General features: G+C 37.9%; 1 protein-coding gene across 2 annotated transcripts in view; it reads right to left on the reverse strand.

The window, feature by feature from the left end:
• Nucleotides 1–390: 390 nt before the first annotated feature.
• Nucleotides 391–26,395, reverse strand: part of SRBD1 (S1 RNA binding domain 1) — a 198,326-nt gene continuing 172,321 nt past the window's right edge. The window contains exons 19-21 of one of the 2 annotated variants that reach the window (XM_044263633.1): nucleotides 24,652–24,831; nucleotides 5,171–5,355; nucleotides 391–1,289 (exon numbers count right to left, since the gene is read on the reverse strand). In XM_044263633.1, the coding sequence (XP_044119568.1) occupies nucleotides 1,000–1,289; nucleotides 5,171–5,355; nucleotides 24,652–24,831 (655 nt within the window). In that variant the 3' untranslated portion in view covers nucleotides 391–999. Of the gene's footprint in view, nucleotides 1,290–5,170; nucleotides 5,356–24,651; nucleotides 24,835–26,395 lie in introns of both variants that reach the window. The other variant, XM_044263632.1, reaches the window with a different exon arrangement.

Genomic DNA, 26,395 nt, shown 5'->3' on the forward strand with positions numbered 1-26,395 from the left:
CAGCTAGAATGGACAAGACCCCAGTCCAGTGTGGGCTCTATTTAAATAATTTTGACCCTGAATGGTCATGCTAATACTTACCATCTTCATTGAATAAAAACAGAATTAAGAGTCGCTTTATCTACTTGTTTTTCTAGCCCCTTCATCCTGATCTACAGTCAATCTTTAGGAAGGCCATTTCTTTCTCCATTTGAAGTTTAGTCCTAATGCTTAAGAAAGAAAATGCCTTCTGTGCTAAGTCAAACTGAATGCCATTCTTCAAGTTTCCAGAGGCTTCCCTCTTGCCCAAAGGCACAGTTGGCTTAGATGAAATTTGCATGAATATGTGCCGCATCTTTAATCAAGACCGACTCCTCGGTCATTCACTGAATCAACATAACAAAAACAAGGTCACTATCCACAGAACTTTATTGTAGGGATCAACACATATATACTTCTTGGAAATGTTCTGCGCCATTCACTTGATGTTTACAAACACATCAGGACCTATCTAATTGGCATCTTTTTTATTTGCTGTCAAGAGAAAATCATGAATCAAGTCCAAAAGTCCTGATTAAGAAAATCTGTAAAAAGGGAGGGCTAACCACTGCCTGCCCTACATCAAGAAACACTGTACAATTCAAATCAAGAAAACAATTCCATACAAGTCCAGCAGGGCAAGCTGGCAAGTAGAAATCAAACGACAATCTGTTATACAAAATGCAAAAGGAGTCAAAGATGAAGTACAAAAAATAAAATTTGGGTCAGAAAATAAAATTTGGGTCATTACTAAATAAAACCACATGAGGATGTCTATTATTTTCTTTAAGGGGAAAAGAAATTGAGCTGGTAGTTTCCTACTTGTTCAGAAAGAAAAGTAAGGAAAGTGTTTGAAATATACTTCTGATATTGAGTGAATCCTTTCTCATCTGCTACCTAGAAATCAAAAACACCTGACTTATTCTTGCCCATCTCTAGAAATGAGAAAATAAAATCAGTGTTTGAGCTTTAGTGTGACACTCATAACACCCGAATGAGGTCCAGAGTAATCCTCGATCGGGGGATGTCAATGTTGAGTACTTGGACTTCCACTCTTTCTCCAGGGCCCAGTCCAAGACTCCTTCTCTTCTTTGTTTTAGAAAGTTTTGCTTCTGTTACATTGCGTATGGGAATCAGCCCTGATCTCCCCACTCCTATATCTACAAAAATTCCAAACAGAGTAGCATTCTCGACTTTGCCTGTGAGAACTGTCCCAACCTGCAGGTCTTCCAAGCAGACTATGCTTCTCTTGAAATCAGGTTTATCAAAATCTGTAACAAAAGGGGGGGAAAAAGACAGTGTAAATAGTAGGTATTATACTTCCTAGACACAATATACATTGGTAAATATGCCCAGACCACTAGTCAGCATTGAGAGGGGACATAAAAAGAGTTGAAATCCAGGCTTGCCTTCAGAGAAAATGCATCTTAATTGGAGAAGCAGCATTCACCTGGTAGGAACAATATGAGAAAATTTACTCACTTTCTTCTCCTCAAACTCTATCTCATTAGCATGCAAACATTAGCACTATACATAAGGATTGAGAAGCCTAGAGTCTTATTTTCCTCTTTATGAGGAGGTGATGAGAAAATATCATTGCTCAATGAATATATAAAGCCAAATCACAAACAATGAGAAAGTTAAGACCTTTAAAGACAGAAAATTGGGATTTTTTTCTTCTAGTACCTGAATTTTCAAACTGTTTAAAGGTGGCAGAAAGTACATCAACATTTAGTCAAATGTAGATGAAATTAAAATGTTCTCTTCCATTTCCCCCCACAAATTTGGAATTCAGGAATCAATTTCTATCCATTTTGAATATATGTGGCCAATCAAAACTTAATACATTCTTGATTATCTACGGCTCAGAAACCCAGATCAGCCAGTTCCTAATTTTCTTTCTCCTTTTTCAGTTTAATTCATTAAACATTTATTAGCTCCTGGTATGATCTCCTATACGGGCAATCCACTGGTGCTAGAGATACAAAGATGAAGACAGATCCCTGCTCTCAAGTTCCTTACAACCCTATTTTCTTATTGGCCACAGTGTACATTTCCCTGTTCATTAACACCAGCTTCCCCCCGCTCCAAAGTGGGTATAAAGCATACCAAAGAATCATGGTTCTAGTGAAAACAAAACAAAAACAACAACAAAAGTTTTATGAGGGGCGCCTGGGTGGTTCAGTGGGTTAAAGCCTCTGCCTTTGGCTCAGGTCACGATCCCAGGGTCCTGGGATCGAGCCCCACATCGGGCTCTCTGCTCAGCGGGGAGCCTGTTTCCCTTCTTCTCTCTGCCTGCCTCTCTGCCTACTTGTGATCTCTGTCAAATAAATAAATAAAATCTTTAAAAAAAATAGTTTTATGAGGGAGAAGGGTAGTACTAACAGTCTAAATGGGGCTTTTGGGTTATCTGTGGATTCCATTTTCCCATGCTCTTCTTGGCCCCCTTTCCTAGGATTACTAAATGTTGATTCTAATAACAAAGAACATTCTATGCTTGGATCTCCTTTTACTAAGGCCTCATTTTCCCTCCACCCATCCCACTTCCTTTTCCTCCACAGCTGTTGGCTTGATCCTGATTACTTGTTAAAGCTATCCTTTACAGTTGTATTAACAACTGGCCACCTCTTGGTTCCCCTCCCCCAGTCCACCTATTCTGAAATCAAGTTTTTCCCCCCCCTAAATTCACCCTTTTCCCATAAAACAAACAAACAAACAAACCCTTTTTATACCTCAAATCTCATTTTCCTCATAAAAAAAAGGAATACGCAAAAACTGGAATTGATTCTGTACAATTTTCCCTGACACCAAAGTAGTAGATTCCAAAAGCAAAAAACCTGTTGTAATATTACACTAGGCAGACACTGTGTCAAAGAAAGGTGAAACTAAGTCATTGATCAGGGCAGAGGTAGATGGTCCCTGAGGTCTCATAGGCATTGTTTTTATGCTTGGAAATTCTTTTCTCTTATAGAGGTCCAGCTGCTACAGATTCCCCAAGGGTTCCTGATCAGCTGCTTAGTTTAATTTTGCATGGAAAATCAGAGTCAGGAACTACTTAACATGTTCCTGAAGACAGCCTGGGCCACTGAGAAATCAGAAAATCTTCCATGTACCAGGCAAACTTTAACACTTTGATTGCCAAGTCTACATAATCAGTCAGCTGTCACTAGGCTGCTTCTGATGAATTCAAATATAGAAACTAATAGGCAACCAGAGTGCTAATAAAATAGAATCAATTTTGTCAGAAGACAGGATGAGTTCAGCGAAAGAAAGAGGCATCAAGGAAGGAAATACTTTTGAGAAAATGAAGAAAAGGAAAGATGTAACATTTATAAATAGTAATTAAGAAACATCCAAAATACTATCTGCCTCTTCAAAAATATGACTGTTTGCCTTCCCCCTTAGGGATAGTTTTAGTATTAAAATAAAAGCTTTCAGACAGTCTAATTTTGAAAATTGTGACTTACACTAGGGCAAAGGTCAATTCCAAAGTGAGTTTAAAGAGACTTATTTGAAATTTCACTTGTCACAATGATAAACACTGCAGTAACTGGTAGGCTCAGTCTAGAGCCCAGGTGCATCTGTGTTTCTGCTCACTAAGGGCATGACAAGGTGAGGACCTCTACTTAGCAGTTGGTTGTTTAATTGAACCGTATAATCTGAATGTTGATTTTCGCTCTGAGTCTGCAGTGTAACCGGGATAACAGAGCAATCAACACCAAGAGAGAAAAATGATCAAGGAAACCCAGTACAGGAGGCCTGCAGCTAGAGAGAGCATACTCACTCATCTTCTAATGGTGTCCTAGGCATACCAGCCTTATAGCCCACCCTGTTTGAGAACCATTGCTCTCCTTAGTATCCTGCTAAACAATACCCAGGGAATTCACACACAAGGGCATCAGGCCCCTAAACAGAGATGGACTTGTCTACTGAAACATCCATTTTGGATGGACCATCCTGGAAGCTCCTGTTCCCACATTTTTGACATAGATCTTATTACACATTTTTTTCCAACTTAAAAAAAAATAATTTCTGACTTACAGAAAAGTTGATGGAATAGTATAATGAACTTACTGGGTATTTATTATTATTTTTTTTTAAAGTTTATTTATTTTTTAGTAATCTCTAGCCCCATTGTGGGGCTTGAATTTACAACCCAGAGATGAAAAGTTGACTAAGCTAGCCAGGCATCCCTTACTGGGTGTATTTTTAAACTCCTTTAAACCTTTTCACAAAGAAGCATGCCTAACCCACTCAACATAGCCTAACTCAGCCTAAACATGGTATCCTAAAACTGACTGTGAGACTGAGACAAGTGCAGATTCATTTAAAACTCAGAGCTTCCTATTCAAATTTCCTTAGTAAGTGGGTCACTTAATATCTTAAGTTCTTTTTTATTGGGCCATTGCTCTCAACAACTATGTCTGTTACACTTCCCTCATCATCTACCTACACTGAAAGCTGAGAGCTCTTTCAATTAGAAGGAAAATCAACAGAGAGATAGTATCTTGTTTGTCCAATGTGTTCACTGACATAGAATCTAGGAACTTGGAAATTTGCAATTTAGGAAGAAGATTCACTTTTTAGTTTATGAACTGCATACCTTACCTTGGATTTCCGGCTCCTACAAAATAAGAAGAGCTTACAAAAGGATTATGAAAAGTGTGTGCCTCCGTGAACACAACAGCCAATGTGTGAGGCATTTAGTCTAGTGTGATGGAAAATAAGCATGGGACAAGGAGTCGGGAAACCTGGCTTCTTCTTTTTTTTTTTTAAAGATTTTATTTATTTATTTGACAGAGGGAGATCACAAGTAGGCAGAGAGGCAGGCAGAGAGAGAGGAGGAAGCAGGCTCCCTGCTGAGCAGGACATGGAGCTCAATCCCAGGACTCTAAGATCATGACCTGAGCGGAAGGCAGTGGCTTAACTCACTGAGCCACCCAGGTGCCCCGAAACCTGGCTTCTTGTTTTGGCTCTGGATACTAACCAACTGCAATGACACTGAAGACAGGGCACAATGCTTCAGTTTCTGCATGTACAGAATGGATAATAATTTCAGTTTTGCCTGCAGCAGAGGTTTGTTGTGAGGGTCTCAGAAGACAATGTGGCATATGTAAATGAAAGGTGCTATTATTCAAATTTAATTATTTACCTGTTCGAAAGTCAAAGCTTTCAGGCTGGCTGAGACCATCTATGATGACTTGTAAGGTGTGAACTGTTGTTTGCAAACTTTCTGCAATTTTCTCTATTCCTTCCTTTTCAAGGAATGAATTTATTTTTTGTTCCATTTCAGGCTTTCCGATATCATGCAGTGTCCCTTTGATGAATGACAAAAACCTGCAGGGACAAAAAAAACCCCAGCACTTATTAATAATAATACTACTTATTTTCCAAACTCTATACAGGTCACCCTAAAATTCATTCATCTCAGATCCATGTATCATCAATCAACTGATCAATCAGTCTTAATTAAAAATCTACTGTGTCTCATGGCATAATGAATGACCTGTCTTAGAAAAAAAGGAGGGGGACGGACTTAGGTTCTTGGGCTCTTTTCCAAAAAAGCACCTTCTCATAATCAACATCAGAAATGCTTTAGAGTGGAATGTTCATTAGAGTTTAGCATCAAACATATTTTCTAAATAAGCATACCTATGTTTATCTCATGTTTCCTAAATTTGAGTTAGGAATATTAAAATACTTAAATTAGCTAAGATGCAAACAGTGAACTGATGATTTCAAAGTCCAGAAAAATATCCAGTAAGTACTGCCAGCCTTTTGACAAATGAAAATCTGTTATTCATGTGCCATATCACTGCTTTTAACTTTTGAATACCTATGATGACAGTTACCTGTGCAAGCATACTGTCAGCCTACTAATTCTCAAATTCCATTGACAGTCAAGCTTCACTGTGGATTAAACTTTATCAGGTATATTAAGTATTCAGAGTCCACAGGAAAAATATGGGAGGGGATATCAAAAAGAAAAAGTAACTTGCTTATAAAAATGGAAGGTGTGGAAGCAAGAAAGACCTTAATTACATAATCTTGAGATGAGTATTATTTTTATATACTATATAAATTATTGCTGCAATATTCACAAAGTAAAAAATATCTGCCTTTCTCCATTTCCCTTTGAAATGTTTACCATTTCCATTGCTTGCTGCCTCTGAATTACTTAGCTTTGGAATTCAATAATAAGTTAATTAAGAAAAAAAAGAAAGGGTTAAGCCATTTCCCCCTTCAATTTCCTCTGAATATTGGGCTGTAGCTTACTTTCTTGATAGTTCTTGGCTGGGTATTTTTCGACATCATTAAGTTCCATTTCCTATGATTAATGGCACTTTAAACATGTCAACACAGTAATCAGACAGATAGTGATACTAATGCCCTCAAATCCTTTCCTCTAAGGATGTCTCTGGCACACAAGAAGGGAAAAAGGAAACTGTTGGAGGCTTGTCCGTCATCAGAACTGGGATGTATCCCATTTGGCAGGTTGCTACATTATCACAAAAGGAATGCTTTCATTTCCAGTCTTTAAGTTGTTGTGTTCAACCAGAAGAGCCTCTTCAGTGATCATGCAGTCCTGGTCTGGCATCTGGTAGAGAACGCACTCTCATCTCTCACTCAGGGCATCCTTTTGGGTTCAAATGGACAATCTTCCTACATTTCCAACCATATATTTAGTCAAAAACCTAGATTCTCCAAAATTCCAACTAACTCTCTTGAGAATATATTTTGGTTAGTAGTCTAACAGAAGACCAAAGAATTAGTGCTTGGTATCTCTTTTTGGAAATCAGCTTCCGTTCAAATTGGTGGCCAGTAAGACATACAATGTTAAGTGTGTCCATGGCTTCCACAGCCCAACGGAGAGGCAGCCAGTGTCTGTTAGTGCTATTGGACAACCAGTAGCACATAAGGGCCCTGGTGACAGGGAACAGCTGCTGAAGCTCTGACGGGACAGATGACACATGACAACTTCTGCCACAGCCAACTTCTCTGCACAACTTTCTCAATAATGCATGCCCTGCTGAACAGGCTGCCCTGGTATTTATCCTCTTGGCTTGATCAGTCTGCAACTAGCTATTCAGTAGAATATCTTTCAAATCCTCAAGATTCTGGCTTACAATCAACTGTTAAAATGCCAAAGCATATTCATGGGCTGTAAATCTATAACTCTGAATGGCATTTCATAATTAATGAAAGTTAACTAAATGGCAGAAAATTCCCAAATCACTGTGTAAGTCTTGGCCTCAGTAACAAAAACCCTGGCTCAAGAGACTGTTTGGAGTCTTAAGGTTTTGTGTGTGTGTGTGTGTGTGAGAGAGAGAGAAGGAGAGAGAGAGAGAGACACTAACTGCTACCAAAGTCACTTCCATATAAAGAATTCTGTTTATAGTGGTTGCAGATGTAAGAAGAAAATTGGTCTGTTTAACCCGGGTGCCTATTTCATATATCATTTTCATTCTCACATACAGAAGCCCGAGGGCACTGGTAACTGAAATCGATAAAAAAGTACCAAATTGTGCTCCTAGCTAACGCTTCATATTGATCAACCCTATTTTTAAATGACTATGGAACAAAGTCAAATACTACTTTATTTTGAAAACTTTCTTAAAGTTACAACGGGCTTACAGAAAAAGGAAAATAGCAAAAACCAAAGCGGGGTGGGACTATAAATGAATGAATTTATGTATAAATGTATGTATACATACAATATGTAGAGAATGAACTGGGAACAGAATTCAGATCAACCTCTACCTTCCTGGATTTCAAATATATTCAACCGTAAATGACAGGAAACAATGCTTTATACCTGGTAATCACTCAAGAAACATGCAATCTGTAAAGAGCCTAAGAAAAATTTATGCTGCATTTTCTGAATTTTGGCCCTGGAATTAAGGGTGATAAGTAACATGCAATATAGAGTTTCATTTTAGAATTGGGTATGTTAAATCACACTCAATATAAAATGCTTTCTGCCTCGAAAATACCATATAAAAATAAACTGCATTTTATTAAGCTTGGAACCCAGTACCTACAAGTAAGTGCTAGGCATTAGGCGAGTGCTTGACAGAGGTGTTCATTCAATCCTAACAAGAATCCTAAAAGCTGGGTGACCTATCACACAGAAAAGGAAAATTGAGGTTCAGGGAAGTTAAATAATTGGCCCAAGGCCGCACAGCTATTTTCACGGACTACAGTTTCATGCCATACACATCAGTGTGTGTCTGTTTATAACTGCAGTCACGTCAAAATAAGTGATATGTTAGATTAAGATATAAAACATAATACTTGTGCCAACATTTATTTCACCAACACGATTTAATGGCAGATTAGTTTTAAACAGGAGACAGCTAATACCGATAAATTCCACAAAGAAATGACTATATAAATGCGTTTATGTAGACAATTCTCTCAAAAGTCGATGCATTGTTAAAGTCATAGCATCATTTTCTCCACTGTCTCTGCAGGGCTTTTTCAGCTTGCTAAGGACTGTGGCCTGAGCTCCTGTTTTTATTTAATATGTAATTTCATCCATCTTACTTAAAGTACGAAAGTAGCATAAATGCAACAAATAAGCACATCATGTTCTTTTAGCGCACATCTGCACAAAGTTAAAATACAGACCTTGCAGCAGAGATAATGCCTGTTTTTCAAGCAGAATGCTTATATAACCTAAAATCTCTGATATTTTCTACAGAAACTTGTTACTAATGCAATGCCTTTCCCCTTCGGAGAAAGTCTTTGTAAGATCCTTTCCAAAGAATATGAAATTCTCAAGCTTTGTAAGACTTCAGATATACCCATTCAGTATGGGAGCCCAGGACCGGGTTCTCTACATTAAAGTACTGTGGGACCCCGCAGAGCACAGAAGAACCATAGTAATGCAAGCCCATCACTTTAAGAACAACTTACTATTAGCATGTACTTGGGCAGGGAGGTGCGCCCAACACCCAGCAGAAAGAACCTTGCTGTGAGGGCAAGGTGCCTATGGCTGGCTACCCATTTTCAACAGTTCCAAGAGAGACTTTCATACTGGCTTACTTTTATCCATTAGTTTTACTCAGTTGTAATTAAATCAATAAACAAAACATTCAATGCAAGAGCAGTCATTTTATAAATAAGCAGGTACAAACAAAGGAGGTCATAATTTGTAATTCAGGGAGATGCTCAATGATCTAAAAAGAGAGCTTGTACTCCAGCGAGGAAACCCGGCCCTCTTAACTGAGAGTATAGAGTAAGTGGTGGGACACAAATGAAAGTTCAGGAATAATCTGTTAACACCAAAACCACAGATTCAATATGTATTTTTAAAATCTACTAGGTCTTAATATTAAAGACTAAATATAAATTCCAAAGTGGCAAAAAAAGAGAGACCCGAGGCTCCTTTCACACCACCTACAGGGAGCTGAATTTACACACAGAAACACACAGCAGTGCACATTTAGTTCAGCTTAAAGAGTGTCGGCTTTACCACATCTGCTGTCTCAGCAGCCAAGGCAAAGGGGCAGCAACGTGAGTTGCACTTTAATCATCAAAGAATCTTTTCAAACTTTTAACCTCTTTGTGAAACCAAGACACTGAACTGGGCCAAAATCCTTAAAAAAAAAATCTTTGCTTGTGCAAAATCTACAAGTACTGGTAAATCCATGTAGAATGCAAGGACATTTTGGAACAATGTACCATATTGCAGAAGCTGGTAGATCAGTGAAGGCAATATTTAAATGGCTTTCCTGAGAATGTAATCTACCACAGAAATTGACAGCAAGCAATTTTTCACAAGAACTTACAGCTAACTGGCTTTTGAAAACTGCAGATAAACTTTTAACAATGCAACCCTTTCAGAAAGGATAAAGGAATTGTTCTGAAAGCCCTTACAGACTTTAATGTGAGAGTATAATTTTAAATGGGGTGCAGCTATCCAGGCAGCAGCCGGGGACATCTTTACCCACATTGGCGTAGTATCACGTGGAGGGTCTTTGGAGCCCTTCCTACATCTGAGCACTTCCTGCATCTAAATACACCCCTGGCATCTGTATTGTTTTTTTTTTTTTAAGATTTTATTTATTTATTTGACAGACAGAGACTACAAGTAGGCAGAGAGGCAGGCAGAGAGAGAGGAGGAAGCAGGATCTCTGAGGAGCAGAGAGCCCGATGCAGGGCTCGATCCCAGGACCCTGAGATCATGACCTGAGCCGAAGGCAGAGGCTTTAACCCACTGAGCCACCCAGGCACTCCAACTCCCCTGGCATCTAAACACACTCTTGCATTTATGAATAGGAGGAAAACAAAACAAAACAAAAGCAAAAACAAGAGGAATTGAAAGGAAGAAGCTGTCATAGATTAGGAAATGCAGTTTGTCTTCCAAAAGACTTGGTTTATAAGCATCAGACTGTTGTTACCTGCTTCTAACTTCTGAGTAACTTACTAAATGTTTCCTTCTTTTTCAAAGATCTGGTGTACATGCATAGAAACTGGATACAGCATGCATGCTGTATTAATTGTACGTAGGAGAACATATCCTTAGAAAGCTGTTTTATTTTAGCAATTTAGTATAGGGAATTGGCTTTATTAAAAAAAAAAAATGCCAGTTACAATGTGTTTATATATTTGCACCAAACAAAACATCTAAGATCAGTGAAATAATAAGCAGTGCCACAAAGAGTAAGCAGCAATGATTTAAATAAGATTTATCCATTTATTTGGGAGAGAGAGAGAGAGAGAGAGAGCGAGCATGAGCAGGGTGAGGGGCAGAGTCAGAGAATCCTCAAACAGACCCCACTGTTGAGTGCGGGGCCTGACGCAAGGCTGGATCCCAGGACCCCGAGTCATGACTTGATCCAAAATCAAGAGTCAGTTACTCCCCAGGCACCCTGTAGTATTGATTTTTATGTAGTTTTTCCTATTTCAGACCAACTTGCTAGGTTATGGTACACTATGTGATGATAATTAAAACTATAATTAAAAAACCCAGGGGTATCTGGGAGGCTCAGTGGGTTAAGCCTCTGCCTTCAGCTCAGGTCAGGATCTCGGGGCCCTGGGATCGAGCCCCGCATTGTGCTCTCTGCTCAGTGGGGAGCCTGCTTCCCTCCCTCTCTCTGCCTGTCTCTGCCTACTTGTAATCTCTCTCTCTGTCAAATAAATAAATAAATAATCTTAAAAAATAAAAACACCCCAAAAGTGTATATATATACATCGAAATGAGTATGATACATAAAAATCAGAAAACATCATGTACTGAAATGATGTGATTACTACCCTAAAAATTTCTAAAATCCTGTTTTAGGAACAGCTTTAGAAATAAATTTCTAAGCAACAAAGAAAAATATTAATTTTCTTACATTTTTTAATTTTAATTTTTAAATTATTAATTTTCTTACATTTTTAAAACAATACCCCCCTCCAATAAAAAAATCAGAGAAAACCCAACAACCCTATATACTCGGCTTGATCACCCTCCTTCCATTGAGTCTGGTTGTTTTAAACACATACATACACATACCCTTAAATGATAAAAATCTGCTAAAATATCAAGGCTCTTCCAAGGAATGTGACAAAATTGAAGCATTTTGAAGCATCTGAAAAAATAATTTAGAAAAGCATACTCAGCTTTCTTCATTAAGCATTCATTTACTGTGGAAGAAGACTATGGAAGATGGTAACAGAGCCTGTGCCTTGAATGAGCTTATGGAGTCTTATTTTAAGCAATGACAGTATGTCAGAATAAATATTCTTCCACTTAAATCTGTTCTTTTAAGAGGTAGGATTTTATATGCAGATAAGCATACTCTCAAAGTGCTCAATGAAGATGATTTCATTTAATTCTCTTGAAAATTTATTGTGGAGATATATTTGCAGATAAAGGAATCAAAACTCTGATAGATTAAATGATCTGCCCAAAGTCACAGCTGAGACCACAAGGTTGGAGATAAGGTAAAAGCTGTCATAGATCATCTCTTCATTAACACTCCTTAACCCTTTACTTTGGGGAATATTCAGTACAGACAGAAGATTTCGATCCTAGATAAAATTTGGCACCCAGGACCACTGCCTGGGAACAATTTATTATTATTTTTCAAACCAAATTCAAAAGGAAAAAGTTTGGCTCTTTTTGAGTTACTCAGTAAGAGTTGGACAAAATTAAGTTAGTGGTTTCAAAGGCTGTAGACTCTCTACAGCTCAAAAACACTGTGTTTAGAATTCATATAATTTAATTTACTGGCTGTAAAGCCATAACGTGGATTAGTGCTTGTGAGTATTTGAAAGAAGAGGGCAAATAAAAAAGTGGTACTCAAAACCACTAGGCTAGATGGCAGAGCTGGAATTAAAACGACTCTGGCGCTACTAGGCTATAAAGCCTAGGTATCAGAGTAAGGACTATTTTCCTTGGGAAAACAGCCTTTCTACAATGAGTTTCGTCCTGTCAAAGAATCCCCCTGAAAATGCTTAACATCTGTCATTTCCATAAAACCCCTGGTTGCCTCTGAATGGGCAGAGACATTTTTATTCCATTTAAAGACTATGCAATTGAGGTCAAAGTAATTTGCCTATGGTCACACAGAAAGTTAGAAGACAGGCTAACGTTAAAATCCATAGTGAGACAGGACAGGAAAGGGAGGAGGGAGATAATGGGACACTAGATCAATACCCTACTGAGTTTCAGGCTCCAGACTGAGTGATCTAAGCCTGAAGAAGAGGAGAGAAGGAGAGGGCCAATACTCTGGAGATGAAAGAGACTGAAGCAAGCACATTGCTGTGGCTGGCTGGTAACTCCCGGCCACTCCTCCTCCACTGGTGCTAATAGGCTGCTCCACATACGAAGCAGAGAAACCACAACATTTTCTCTAGTCCCAAGATCCTAGTGTTAATGTAATTAACAATGTTCAATGACCCAAATTATAGCTGATCACATGGTAAAACAATTTTTCTCTGGGAGACCAACAGTTGTAAACCACACCCCCCTTTTCTTTAATGGCTCAGTTTGACAGCTTCTCTGCAATCACAACAAAAATAACAGCAATAAGGGGGGCATCTGGCTGGCTCAGCTGGAAGAGCATGTGGCTCTTGATCTCAGGGTCATGGGTACGAGCCCCATGTCAGGTGTAGAGATTACCTAAATAAATAAATAAATAAATGAACTTAACAACACATCAGTAAGAATAATTACAACAACAACAACAGCTTACTTTCTCCCAGGTGCTAAGAATTCTAGATATATTGGGGCACCTGGGTGGCTCAGTGGGTTAAGCCGCTGCCTTCGGCTCAGGTCATGATCTCAGGGTCCTGGGATCGAGTCCCGCATCGGGCTCCCTGCTCAGCAGGGAGCCTGCTTCCCTCTCTCTCTCTCTCTCTGCCTGCCTCTCTGTCTACTGTGATCTCTCTCTGTCAAATAAATAAATAAAATCTTAAAAAAAAAAAAAAGAATTCTAGATATATTAATTCATGTCATCCCATGAAGTAGGTACTATTATTATCCTCACTTAACAGACAAGGAAACTGTTGTACAGAGAGGTTAAATCACTTTCCCAGCTCAAACAGGCATGATTTGAACCCAGGCAGTTTGGTATTATACTGCTTCCAGAATGAGCAAAGGGAAAGTCAGGCAGTACCTAGAATTCTTCAACTTCCTAGTTTTCTCTACCAGCCTTGCCTTGAACTTCATGGCAGGGTAGTGGGGGTTGGAACAGCATGTAAGACACGAGACATGACAGTCAGTTGCTAAGAACGCCACAGCTTAGTCAAGTGGCTAGATTCTCTTTCATCATTTTTCTCTTTTGTGAAGGCAGTTTTGAAAATATGATAAATGCTGCTTCCTGGGAATTATAGTATGATGTTTTTGGGCTTTACGAACAAGAAGAAAAAAAATCACCTTTATAATTTGCCCATTTATCATCTTTATAGTTTACGTTTGGCTTCCCTTTCATGACGCTGGGCCTCTTCCTAAAAGGCCGTCTACGGCTGTCTAATCATAGCTCTATAGTAGCTATGGAGGGGGGTAACTGACTGATAAACATGCTAAGACATCACTTACCAAAAGTCAGCAATGATTCTGCCTTAATTTTCACGTCCGAATGCTGCCAACTCTTGTGGGCAAGTCCAGAAAAATGTAAGACCTTTCAAATTTGCAAATAATTTCTTACATCTGTTTACCTAATCTTCACTTATTATATAGATTAGATTTGTAGTTGGGTTTCTTTTCAGGCAAGCTTCCCACAAAGAAACATGTTTTTATCATTGCAGAAGTTAGCTGGCATGTGAATGCAGAAGAAAACCGAGGTGAATTTTAGATGTGCGGAGGTGTGCTAGGTATATTCAGTAGGCTAAGTGACTTACTGCTCAGAAAAATGACAAATCACTTCAAGTCATGTGCCTTCTGGGTTGCTCCCGGTCAAAACTACGAGTATCAAATCTGCGAATGTCACTGCTGTACTGCTGCTGCTGTGGGGTTTTTTTTTTTTTTTTTTTAAAGAACAATCTAAACTCCCTGTGGTACAGCTGTTTATTAGCTGAAAGACTTCCTTCCTTGCTGGGCAGAAAGCTAAGTTTGGAAAGAGTATGACAAAACCCTGAGTGCAATTCTTTTCTTTTTTTTTTTTTTAAGATTTTATTTATTTATTTCACAGAGAGAAAGAACACAAGTAGGCAGAGAGGCAGGCAGAGAGAGAGATAGAAGGAGAAGCAGACTCCCTGCTGAGCAGAGACCCCCGATGCGGGGCTCGATCCCAGGACCCTGAGATCATGACCCGAGCTGAAGGCAGAGGCTTAACCCACTGAGCCACCCAAGTGCCCCCTGAGTGCAATTCTAAAAGAAGAGTTCTGAGATGCTAAATCCTTGAACAGGAATGGGAAAGAAACAGAGGTTAAGATGTGCTCACTCATTAAAGGTCTTCAGCACGGGGCACCTGTCACTCTCTGGCTTGACTTATTGTAGCTCTATGGCAGGGAGCAAGGCAGGACCTCTACAGCGCCTCCCCAAACCCTAGCCCCAACTACTTTTAGACTATGACAATGGCTGGGATCCATTTAACCATTTATCTCATCACAGAATTCTGTGTATCTATTGGCTTAATTTTACTCTTGTTTGTTTCTCTTTTTCCCAGCTTTACTGAGACACAGTTGACATATAACATTGTATAAGTTTAAGGTATGCAACCAGTTGATTCGATATACTTACATAACAGCAAAATGATTACCACCATGGCAACTCATCCATCCTGTCACATAATTAGCATTTCTTTTATGTGGTGAGAACATCTAAGATCTAGTCATGAACTGTCAAGTACACAGTATGTATTATAACACAGCTATAATTACCATACTGTACATGAGATCTCCAGAACTTAATGTGTAACTGAAAGTTTGTGCCCACTGACCAACTTCTGTTCTTAAAAATCTGATACGAGTTTTTAATAAATTAAGAATAAATATTACTGGGCCTTTGTATAGATGACTCCCCCCTCCTCAAGTAAATATTTTGTCCAGTTGTATGATTATTCCTACCTTAGACCTCAGTTTTAAATTCATGGCTGTTTCTGCTCTGAAAACATACTTTTCAGCATTGACTGTAAGGGTCGGAAATGGGTACATCCACAGTAATAAAGGAGACGAGAGTGCAGATACTGCCCAGTACAGCTACTGATACAAAGCATTCTTGGAACACAATTGCCTAATCCATGTCACAGTCCTCCTGTACAGGCTACTAACCACTTACAGAAACTAGTCTTTTCAGTGCCTCCATAATGGCCAAAATGGAAATAACAATTAAATCCTAGTGAATGCTTTATCAAAGCGAGTGCTGGCATTTTTCAAGTTAAATCAAGAATATAACAACCTTCAAGCTTAACTATCCGAAGTGAACCAAATTCTAAATGCAGGATATTCTTTGGGACAATGCCAGGTATCACTGTGACATGTGCAAACCTGCATTACCTGCAGCACAACACACTACCTCCTAGCACCTTAGTCAAGAGAAAGGAAAAATCACATACTTGTCTTTGACTCTCTGGATCAACCAAAATGGAATACATAGGCATGGGGGAGCAGCAACCCTTAAACTGGTTGTTTCTGGACTTCATTCTGCTGATAATATAGCAGCAATTTTCTTCATAGCCCATATCATCCTATATAATGATACCACTCACACGAGGACATTGTGACAATTTCTAAATGATAGCAGAAAATGTAAGTAATCCTCTTTCATGTTATATCTGTTTTCTAGTCCGTAAAGTCTGGACACACATGTTCTGGGAAGATGTAGAATTCAGTTTGGGGAGGTCTGAAAATGTCTTTAATCCCCAAGGGATTCTGAAGTACTTATTCAACTTGTTGGATAGGAAACAGCAGAAAGGACGATCTAGATGTTCTACCAACAATTCTGCTTACGCAACTGCATTGACCTCAGCCTGTGTAGACTAAAGAAAAAAATACCTAGATTGAAATTAAGCTAGACATTTCATTTTGTGCCAAAATAGGATAAAACTTACAAATAACCATAACACAGGGCAATAATTAGTAAGTGGCCTTTGTGAAGCACAGAAGTTGTATAGAGAAGAACTCATTTCCAGATGGGGTATCTTTGTAAGATTTCATGCAGGAGGTGACATTTGGGCTAGGTCTTTGAGAAGATTTTAACCAGTAGAAAGAGGAAAAGAGATGTTTAAAGGGTCAGAAACAGGAAAATATGGTTCAGGTCAGGTTTGGGGAATAATCAACAACAAACATTCATTGAGTATCTCATCATTGCCAGGCATGTTAGAAACATCATCTACTTGACCTTACAGCAATCTTTTGAGGCTGGTATATTATTATTCCCAATTTTAAGGTAAACTGAGTCTCAGATGCATAAAGTAAATTACCTAAAATAATTCAGCTGACAGAACCAATATATGAACCAGATCTATGGCACTCTAAATCTTAAGCTCTTAACTAACTCCAAAGCCTGATCTTTTAACTAGTCATAATTTAAAAAACTAGTTTGGAGTCGGATTTAAATTTAATCATAATAATCTTTCAGATTAAGGATATCATACCCTTAAAGATGGTATGTTAGCACAGAAAAGTAATAAGTTGTGTTATGTGTGCTTCCTAAGAGGAAAAAAAAATGAGTATCAGAATATGTTAGATTTGACTGTTATTCTCTATCATCACATGGCTGAAATCAGACTCTTCCTTTCCTCTGGAGAAAACATTACCTCCTCCATTAAAGGAAACTTTGCCTATTTATTTTATTAAGGGATCTGTAGGAAATGAATTCTTCACATAGAGTGTGTAGAATTTTATGCTGTTCTGCTGCAGATGTATTTCCTGAATATTGCATTAAAAGAATTTCCTTCTGTTGTTTTTCAGAATAAGGGCATGTGCATTTCAAATGAAGCAACTTGATAGTGACTACATTTGGTATCTTCTCATTTTAGGAGAGGAACTGGGTATAGGGCAGGAGTAGCATATTCATCCTAGAGATGTACCCACCGCTGCCAGCAGATATTTTTAAGTGAGAGAGGGTAAGAAATAATGCAAGACTTTTAGGAAATGTCAATGAAAAAAACATACAGAATCCATATTTCAGGAGATTTGAGTGGAACATGGGATTAAGAAACCTACTATTGCTACAGATAGATTTTCCTTCAGTAATCCTTTGAAGCCATTCTGTTCTAAATCTTTTACTTGATTACTGCCTACTTCTCTGAAAAATTCAAAGCTACCCTAAAAGCCCCTTCCTTAGATGTCTTAGTATCTTTACTCATCTTGCCCCAAACTTCCCTAAGCTATTCCTCCATCCCTTGATTCTGTTTCTCTCCCCACCCTTGCTCCTCATAGGTTGCTATTAAGGACTCTTGACCTTGGCATTCTTTTGGTCTTTCTGCATCCTACTTGCCTCACCTCTAAATGTAGCAGGTGAGAGTGAGGAGTGAAAGCTAAATGAACAAGGTCTTTTAGCTTTATAATGTTATGAATGTCTCTAGTATCTTTCATGTCTCTACTACTTCCTCCTCTGATTTTGGCCACAGAGGTATTTATTATTGCTATGGTCTCCACATTCTGTGCTTCTTCTAAGCTAAAAGCAACAACCACCCTTTATCTTCCTGGACTCCCATCACACGGCTCCTTCTTTTCACTACCAAAGTTCTCAGAAGAATTATCAGCCTCTAATTCTTATTGCTTGCTTTCCTTGTCTCTTACAGATTGGCTTCTATTTCTGCCACTCTTCTGAAATTACTCTCAGTTAATGACCCCCTGACTGTCAACGCATCTTTTAACCACTTACCCATTCTGCCATATTTGACACCATCAACTTACTGGCCTTCTTTCATGACTTTTGTTTTCATATTCTATTTTCTCTGATGTCTCTTCCTCCTCTGGCCCTCTAAATGTAGGTATCTTCAAGTTTTTGACCTTAGCCACATCTCCTCTTGTTATACATGCTTCCTTGGATGAATGCATCCACTCACATGACTTCTTATTTCTCGCCTCCCACTGATAAGTCCAATCCTACATATCAACATGTTTAGACCAGGCCTCCCTCCTTAGTCCTAGGTCTGCCTTTCCTTTTGCCTGCAAGAGATGTTCTCATGAACATTTTAGCAACTCAAACTTAATATATCTAAAACTGAAACTTGTATCCTCTTTTCTCCCTCCCTTCGTAACTCCCTCTTATCCCATCATGCTCACCAGCCCTGCACAAAAACAACAAATGAATAGAAAGGCTTGGTCTTCCTCTCTTGTCTCATAATGAATGGTTAATGGCACTACTGTTTTTCACTAACTGAGGCCAGTATTGAAAGAATTATTCACTCATATATTCACTAAACATATACCTTCTCAGTGCCTGCTGTGTTCCAGGTACTCTTCCGCAACCTTGGGATACATTCAAAGATCCCTGCTCTCAGGGAGACCGAAAAGATACAACCAGCTTACTATAATAAATAGGTTGTAAAGTTTGATAAAGATGGTTAAGTGCTGAGGGAAAAAGAGAAAGAGCAGAGAGAGTAACGGGGATCAGAATTACCAGGCTTATAGGTAAGGGCGTGCAAATTTCAGTAGGTTAGGCAGTGTAGACCTTGCTGACAAGGTGACACCTGAGCAGTCCTGAGGAGGTAAAGGAGGTAAAGGAGCTGGCTGAGCAGATATCTGCAGGGAAAGTGTTCCAGGAAGGGGGACCAGACAGTGTAAAGACCCTAATATGGGAGCAGGCTTGGCATGTTCACAGGATGTTCAAGGAAGCCAGCATGGCTAGAGAAGAATGAACAAGGGAGGGAAAAACAGGAGATCAGGTCAAAAGGGCATTGGAAGCTCTTATCGGGATTTGGTCTCAATTCTGAGTGAAACTGGAAGTGATAGCAGGGTTTTATGCTGAAGGAGGACAACACCTGATTTATATGTTAAAAGGATCTAGTTGTCTGTTGTGCTAAGAACAGACTATCTGGCTGGGCAGTGGTAGGAGCAGGGAGACCTGTCAAACTAATTGCAGTAGTCATGATCCAGGCAGAGATGATGGTGACTGAGACTAAGAGGAATGCACAAGAGTTGAGAAGTGGGTATATTATAAAAGGGTATATTCTAAAAGGACATTCAATACAGTTCACTAAAGATTGGATGAGGGTGTAAAAGATAATTACTGGCTATGAATGGCAAAAATAACATGAATACTAGAGACACTGGAGGATGAAGCAGAAACTCACTGTTAAGGGAGGGAAGAGGGAAAAGAAAAGTTGAAAAACTGAACTTTGGTTTCTCCTATGGTCACTTCTTCCCATCCATGGCTTTGAGGACCTGCATAAGCACAAGATTCTTCAATTTATATCCTTAGCCCAGTCACTCTTCCAAACTCCAGCCTCATGTATCCAACGGCCTACTTGATGGCTCAAACCTAACAGGCCTTCAGCTCAACTCCAGGTCTCTCCCCCAAACCTTGCTACAAGCATAGCCTTCCTCATCTCAGATGATGGCAGTTCATCCTTTCAGTTTCTCAGTCCAAACACCTTAAGTCATTCTTGCCCTTTCTTGACAACCCCATTGGGAAATGATGCCTCTGTCATTTGTGTTTCATGAAGGGCACCGACTACTGATTTCTATTATGGTTTTTTGAAAGTAATAGTTTCAGCCTACTTTGGTAGATTCTTTGAGAGCATGAAGTGCCTCTATTCATTTTTATATTCTTCAGGCCCTACCACAGTGTTCTATACATTCTAAGTAATAAATATAACCATTAATTATAAAATTTACAGAGTAAAAATCAAAACCATAAAGAATATGAAAGAAGTATGGGAAATACTGAGTTGACCTCAGAGATTAGTTATCATAACAGAAGACTAATTTGCATAAAAACAAAATTAGGTGTACTTCATAAAAACTAAATATTCCTATTTCAAAAACAAAATAGCATTACAAGGAGATAAAAAAGGTAAACAAGTGAGAAAAAATTCCAGCTCACACAACAAAGCACTTTAATAGTTAATAGAGAATCCCTACATGTAAATAAAACTGGTAAAATAAAACTTTAAAAAAGTAATAAAAATAGTTTAAAAAGGTAGACTTTTTAAAGAACACTAAATAACTAACTCAGGTTAAAAAATATGCCTTCAATTTTCTAAAATAGTATGTGAGGGAGAATACCATAAATACAAAAGTATAAAGACTTAATGGCTTCACATCTTGGTGTATTTCTGAGAGTGACATTATGGTAGGGGAGCATGAAAACCATTACATTCTTACTGGTTTTCTGATGTAATTAAAAGTAAACTTGGGGCACCTGGGTGGCTCAGTGGGTTAAGCCACTGCCTTCGGCTCAGGTCATGATCTCAGGGTCCTGGGATCGAGTCCCGCATCGGGCTCTCTGCTCAGCAGGGAGCCTGCTTCTCTCTCTCTCTCTGCCTGCCTCTCCATCTACTTGTGATTTCTCTCTGTCAAAAAAATAAATAAAATCTTTAAAAAAAAAAAAAAAGTGAACTTAACTGTAATCGGACTTCCTTTTACAGAACTGAGGTCAGACTAATGATGACCTAATCATAACCTTAATGAGCTTTACTTCCCCAGGAAGACACTTGTGTAAGACTGTATGAAAGTATGAACTACCTATCTTGAGTGATGTTGATGATGCCCATACTGAGTATGCTTAAAAGCCAGAAATGACTATCACAGCTCCAAGGTAGATAATGGGGATGGTATGTTTAATTAGATAAACTACTATTCTGTTGCCAGATTTAAAGGTTGGGAGTTGAACTTCATATAGACAAAATTTCCCATGAAATCGTCTGTAAGCACCCTCTTTCTAAGAGACAAGGCTGCTCCAAAAGAAAAGCACAGAGAAGGGTGAAGTTATTAGTAGGGCTTTTATGCCCCAAACACAGAAAGTGGCCTATGTAAAAATGGGCAGAAAAGTCCTGCTTAACAGGAGAAATTAAAGATCGCTCAAGCTCCAACACAGCTGGGGGTAGTTATGAATTAGTATTTTACTTCACAATGTAAATCAAGAGCCACAAAAACTCTCAAACCCCTTGGCAGAGTAACTCCTCTTCTAGGAATCCACCATAAGGAACCACTACTAGTACTGCTATTAATAAATTACAGTTCAATCATGTGATGGCGTATTACTCAGCTTTTTAAAAAGAGATATGCAGAAATAAAAAATTTGTGCCTACATTAGAGAGTAAGTTGAAAAATTTATGAACTATATTAGAATCATATCATGAAAGCAAACAAAATGTACACTAAAAAAGACATTGAAGAAAAGGACACTGATTTGCATGTAACAAAATGCTGATTTAGTACCCAAGGAGATGTCAGTTTTTTTAAGAAGTGTGTAAAATCTCTTACATGTGCAGCACATATTCATCTTCTTAAATAACTAACACTAAAAACATAATTACTATAATACGAGACCGTAATTTTTTTATATTAAAAAAATGAGAACCATGTGCTAAGACTGAGAAGAGGACAAGGATGCCCACTTTCACCACTCTTCAAAACAGTACTAAAGGTCCTAGACAGGGGCGCCTGGGTGGTTCAGCGGGTTAAGCTGCTGCCTTCGGCTCAGGTCATGATCTTGGGATCCTGGGATCGAGTCCCGCATCGGGCTCTCTGCTCAGCAGGGAGCCTGCTTCCCTCTCTCTCTCTGCCTGCCTCTCCATCTACTTGTGATTTCTCTCTGTCAAATAAATAAATAAAATCTTTAAAAAAAAAAAAAAAGGTCCTAGACATTGCAATGAGTGAGAAAAAGACATAAAAAGCATTAAGATTAAAAAAAGAAGAAGTAAAGCTTTCATCTATTTGCTGATAACTTGTTTATACAGGAAGACTTAAAGAATCTACAAACACTAGAACTAGTTAGTGAACTTAGCAAGGCTGCAAGATACAAGGTTACTATGCAAAATAAATTGTATTTTTATATATTAGAAACAAATTTTTAAAAATTCCATTTATAATAGTGCTGAAAAATATAAAATACATTTAATAAGAGACATACAAGCCCATACAGTGGAGATTCTGAAATACTTCTGAGAAAAATGAAGGACTAAAATAAGCGAAAAGATAGAAGTTCATGATCAAAAGACTCAGTAGATATTATGAAGACATCTGCTGCTTCTACAATCACTTACAGACTCAATGTAATCCCAATCATAACTCCACCAGGTTTTGTTTTTTAATGAAAATTGATAAGCTCTAAAATGCATAGGAAAATGCAAATCATCTAGAATAGAGCAATATTTAAAAAAAAAACAGAGTTGGAGGACTTATACTATTTCAAAACTTAGTGTAAGGTTACAATAATCAAGACAGTATGAAATTGATAAACGGATGAAACAGAGCCAGAAATGGACCCACATATAGTCCCTTGATTTTCAAATGTCTCCAGAGCAATGGATGGAGAAAAAAAAAAAAAGTTGTTTTGTTTTTTAACACGGTGCCAAAATAAGTAAATGTTCATAATGGAAAAAGAAAATGAACTTTGACCCCTACTTCGAATCATACATGAAATGTAGCCTCACATGTAACACAGACCTTTGTAAAAGCTGATAGCATCAAGCTTTTGGGAAAAAACACTGAGAAATATATTCACGATTCGAGGTAGGCAAAAGTTTCTTAGCACAGGGAAAACAATAATTATAAAAGGAAAATACTGATAAAGTAGACACTGTCAAAATTCAAAACTTCTGCTCCTGAAAAGACACCAAATGAGAAAATAAAGAAGTAAAGAACAACTTGGGACAAAATATTTGTGAAACATACACTGACAAAAAACTAGTACCCAGAATACATTAAAAAAAAAATGCCCACAACCCAATAATAAAAAGGTAAACAGCTCAATGGCTAAATGATATGAACAGAATTCATAACAGAAGGTATATCAATGGCCAATAAGTCCATGAGAAAGTGCTCAGTGTCACTACAGAAATGCAAATTAAAGCCACAGAGAGATACTACCACATATACACAAGAATGGCTAAAGTTAAAAAGACTAACATCAAATAATGGTGAAGATGTGAAGTAACCAGAACTTGTATATTGTTGGTGAACAATATATTGTTGGTGTAAAATAGTACCACTATATTGGAATGAAGTCTAGAAATTTCTAAGAAAACTAAAACATTCACCTACCTTATGACCCAGCAAATCTTCTCCTAAGTATTTTTCCAAGAAAAATGAAAGCAAATGTCAACAACAAAAACCGTACAAGAATGTTCATAGCAGCTTTACTCATAAAAGGCAAAAATTGGAAAGAGTATAAAGGTAGTTCACTAAGGAGAATCAATTGTGGTATATTCATGCAATGAAATATTAGCCAATAAAAAGAAACAAGCTACTTATACTTGTTACAATATGGATAAAAATCTCTACACTTTATGCTAAAAGAAGTCTTACGCAAGAGTACAACTGTATGGTATCATTCATATGAAGTCCTAGAAGAGGCAAACTGCTTTTGGCATAAAAAATTAGAACACACGGTTAGCTGTAGGAGGCTGGGGCAGGAATCGTCTGGGCTGAGGCACAGGGGAAGTTAAAATATTCACTATTTTTAAACCCACTGTCATTTAACTCACTAAAAGTCTTAAAATATTTAGTGATGTAGCAAGATACTGTTTTTGAACTAATCAAAAAGTTTTTAATTAAATGTGGTATTAAATTTTTTTAATGCCTTACATTAAATGTTTCCTTGTACTCAAAAAACCTCCCCCATGTCATTTTGTGTAATGTATGCTCATTAAAAGTACATCATTTTTTAAACTCTAATAACTGTGCAAAGCAATATTTCTTAAGAAATCTGAGAGTCGGCTGTTTACTTTCAAAAGGGCTTTATCTTTAGATAAGCACAAGCTTTAAGCCAGGTGCTAGTCATTTGTGTCTCGTTAATTTCCAAAACAAACAGAGGAGAGTGCCATGCAATTTCCATTACACACACTTCACCATTAATACCAGGGTTTATTAGCTTGACAGTGCTCCAGGAATAATGGTTTCATTCCTCACTGAAATAAAATAATGTGCCACATAACTCAGCAATGCGGAACTTCTGAAAAATGTTGTCATGTTAAACATGGTCATATTTTTTAAGTTTCCATTGTGCCAAAACAAAGGCCATTTGCTGTAGGGAACTCACTCTGGGCATGGAGAATTCTCACGTGGCCTCAGACTTACCTCATCGCTATGTCATATGATTCCGGGTGAATACAAGTTTGGTCCAAAGGATTTGGCTTCAGCACAACATTTACTGCAGTTTTGCACTTCTTCTTGCCCTGTTTCTCATCTGTGACCTCAACACCTGCTGAAGATGTCACAGCAACTCCGTGAACTTGACCAGCAGATTCAGCTTGCTGACTACTGTAACCATGTAAAGAGGCAAGGAGTGGGAAGGGAGGGAAGGTTGGGAAGAAAAGAAGTCTTTAAAATGTGCTTATTTCTCTGCCATACAACTATACACAAACAGCACCCACATTCTGATCATTCGCCCCATAGAAATTATCATGTATTTATTTAAACACTGTTAATAGTGTTTCTTGTTACTTAAAGCCAAAAACATTCCTAAATGATTCAGCTGGTATAACTGGCATTCTAGGAGAGAAGAGAGAAAAATGAGGGGAAGTAAATTAAATAAAAAGAAAAAGGAGAAGGAGAAAGAGAAGACGATTTCCCAGAACTGAAGAGAATTACAAGTTCTTAAATTAAAAGAACCTACTGAGTACAAAATAGGATGAATGGAAAAAGACTAAGGTTAGACACACTGCAGGACAACATTAGAATATGATTTAAGAATTAAGAGAAAAATATAAAACAGATTACCTCAAAAAGAACTAGAATCAGACTGGCATAAGATTTCTCATTGTTAAACATAGATGCCAGAACACAGTGAGCAGGTATCTTAAATGTTCTGAGAGAAAATGATTTTGAATCTAGAATCATACACCTCACCAAACTAGCATTCAAATAGGAGGGGCAAATTAAAATCATTTTCAGACATGTAGGACTAAAGTACAACCCATATAATATACACTCTCTGAAAAGAATTTCTTAAGGATATACTCCAGCAAAAACAAATTCAAGGAAAGTGATAATGTGGGCTAAAAGAAACAGTGATGAGCCTGGAAATGATAAAAACTTATTACCTACTCATGAATTATGGAAATATATATAAAGGACAGTCTGAAACTAAAATTAAAATCCCAGGTCATCTCCTCATGGATAGAGTTGAAGGGCAGAAGGCTGGGGCAAGGCCTACGGTGCTGATCTTCTCCAGGACAGAGACAGCTATTAACTACAGAGGCCACTCTAAATGACACTTAAGGATAATCACCAGAAAAAGACATACAACTTGAAATCACAAAGGAGAGATAAAAATGAGGTGGGAAAACTTGTTAGCGGAGAAATGTAACAAACAGCATAAAAGGAAATCAGAAAGCATGATGATGATTAAATATATAATAGATAAAAGATTAAGTCTAAAACCTATCAATAAATGTAATAAATGTGAAGGCACAAATATAAAATTGAACAAAACCATGAAATCTACTTGTCTATAACAGTCATATAAAAAATCAAATGTCATAGAAAGTTGGAAAATTAAAAAAATACCAAGCATATTGAAAAGGCAAATGTAGCAACACTGCTTAAAAACAAAACAGATTTCAAAGCAAAAAACACTCAATGAGATAACAGTAGTCCATTCTGAGTAAAGGTATGATCTATCAAGAAGATGTAACAGTCATGAATTTTCAAGTACTTCGTTATCAGTTGAAAAAACATAAGGCTTTAAAAAGAACCCAAATGTTCATCAATAGGGCACTGATTACACTAGGTTAAGGTCCATCCATAAAATAATTATTATGCAAACACTATATATAATGACATATACCTATATGTAATATGTGGAAAGAAATCTGAGATA

Source organism: Neovison vison, chromosome 8 (assembly GCF_020171115.1).
Source record: "Neovison vison isolate M4711 chromosome 8, ASM_NN_V1, whole genome shotgun sequence".
In the NCBI taxonomy this organism is placed as follows: Eukaryota; Metazoa; Chordata; class Mammalia; order Carnivora; family Mustelidae; genus Neogale; species Neogale vison.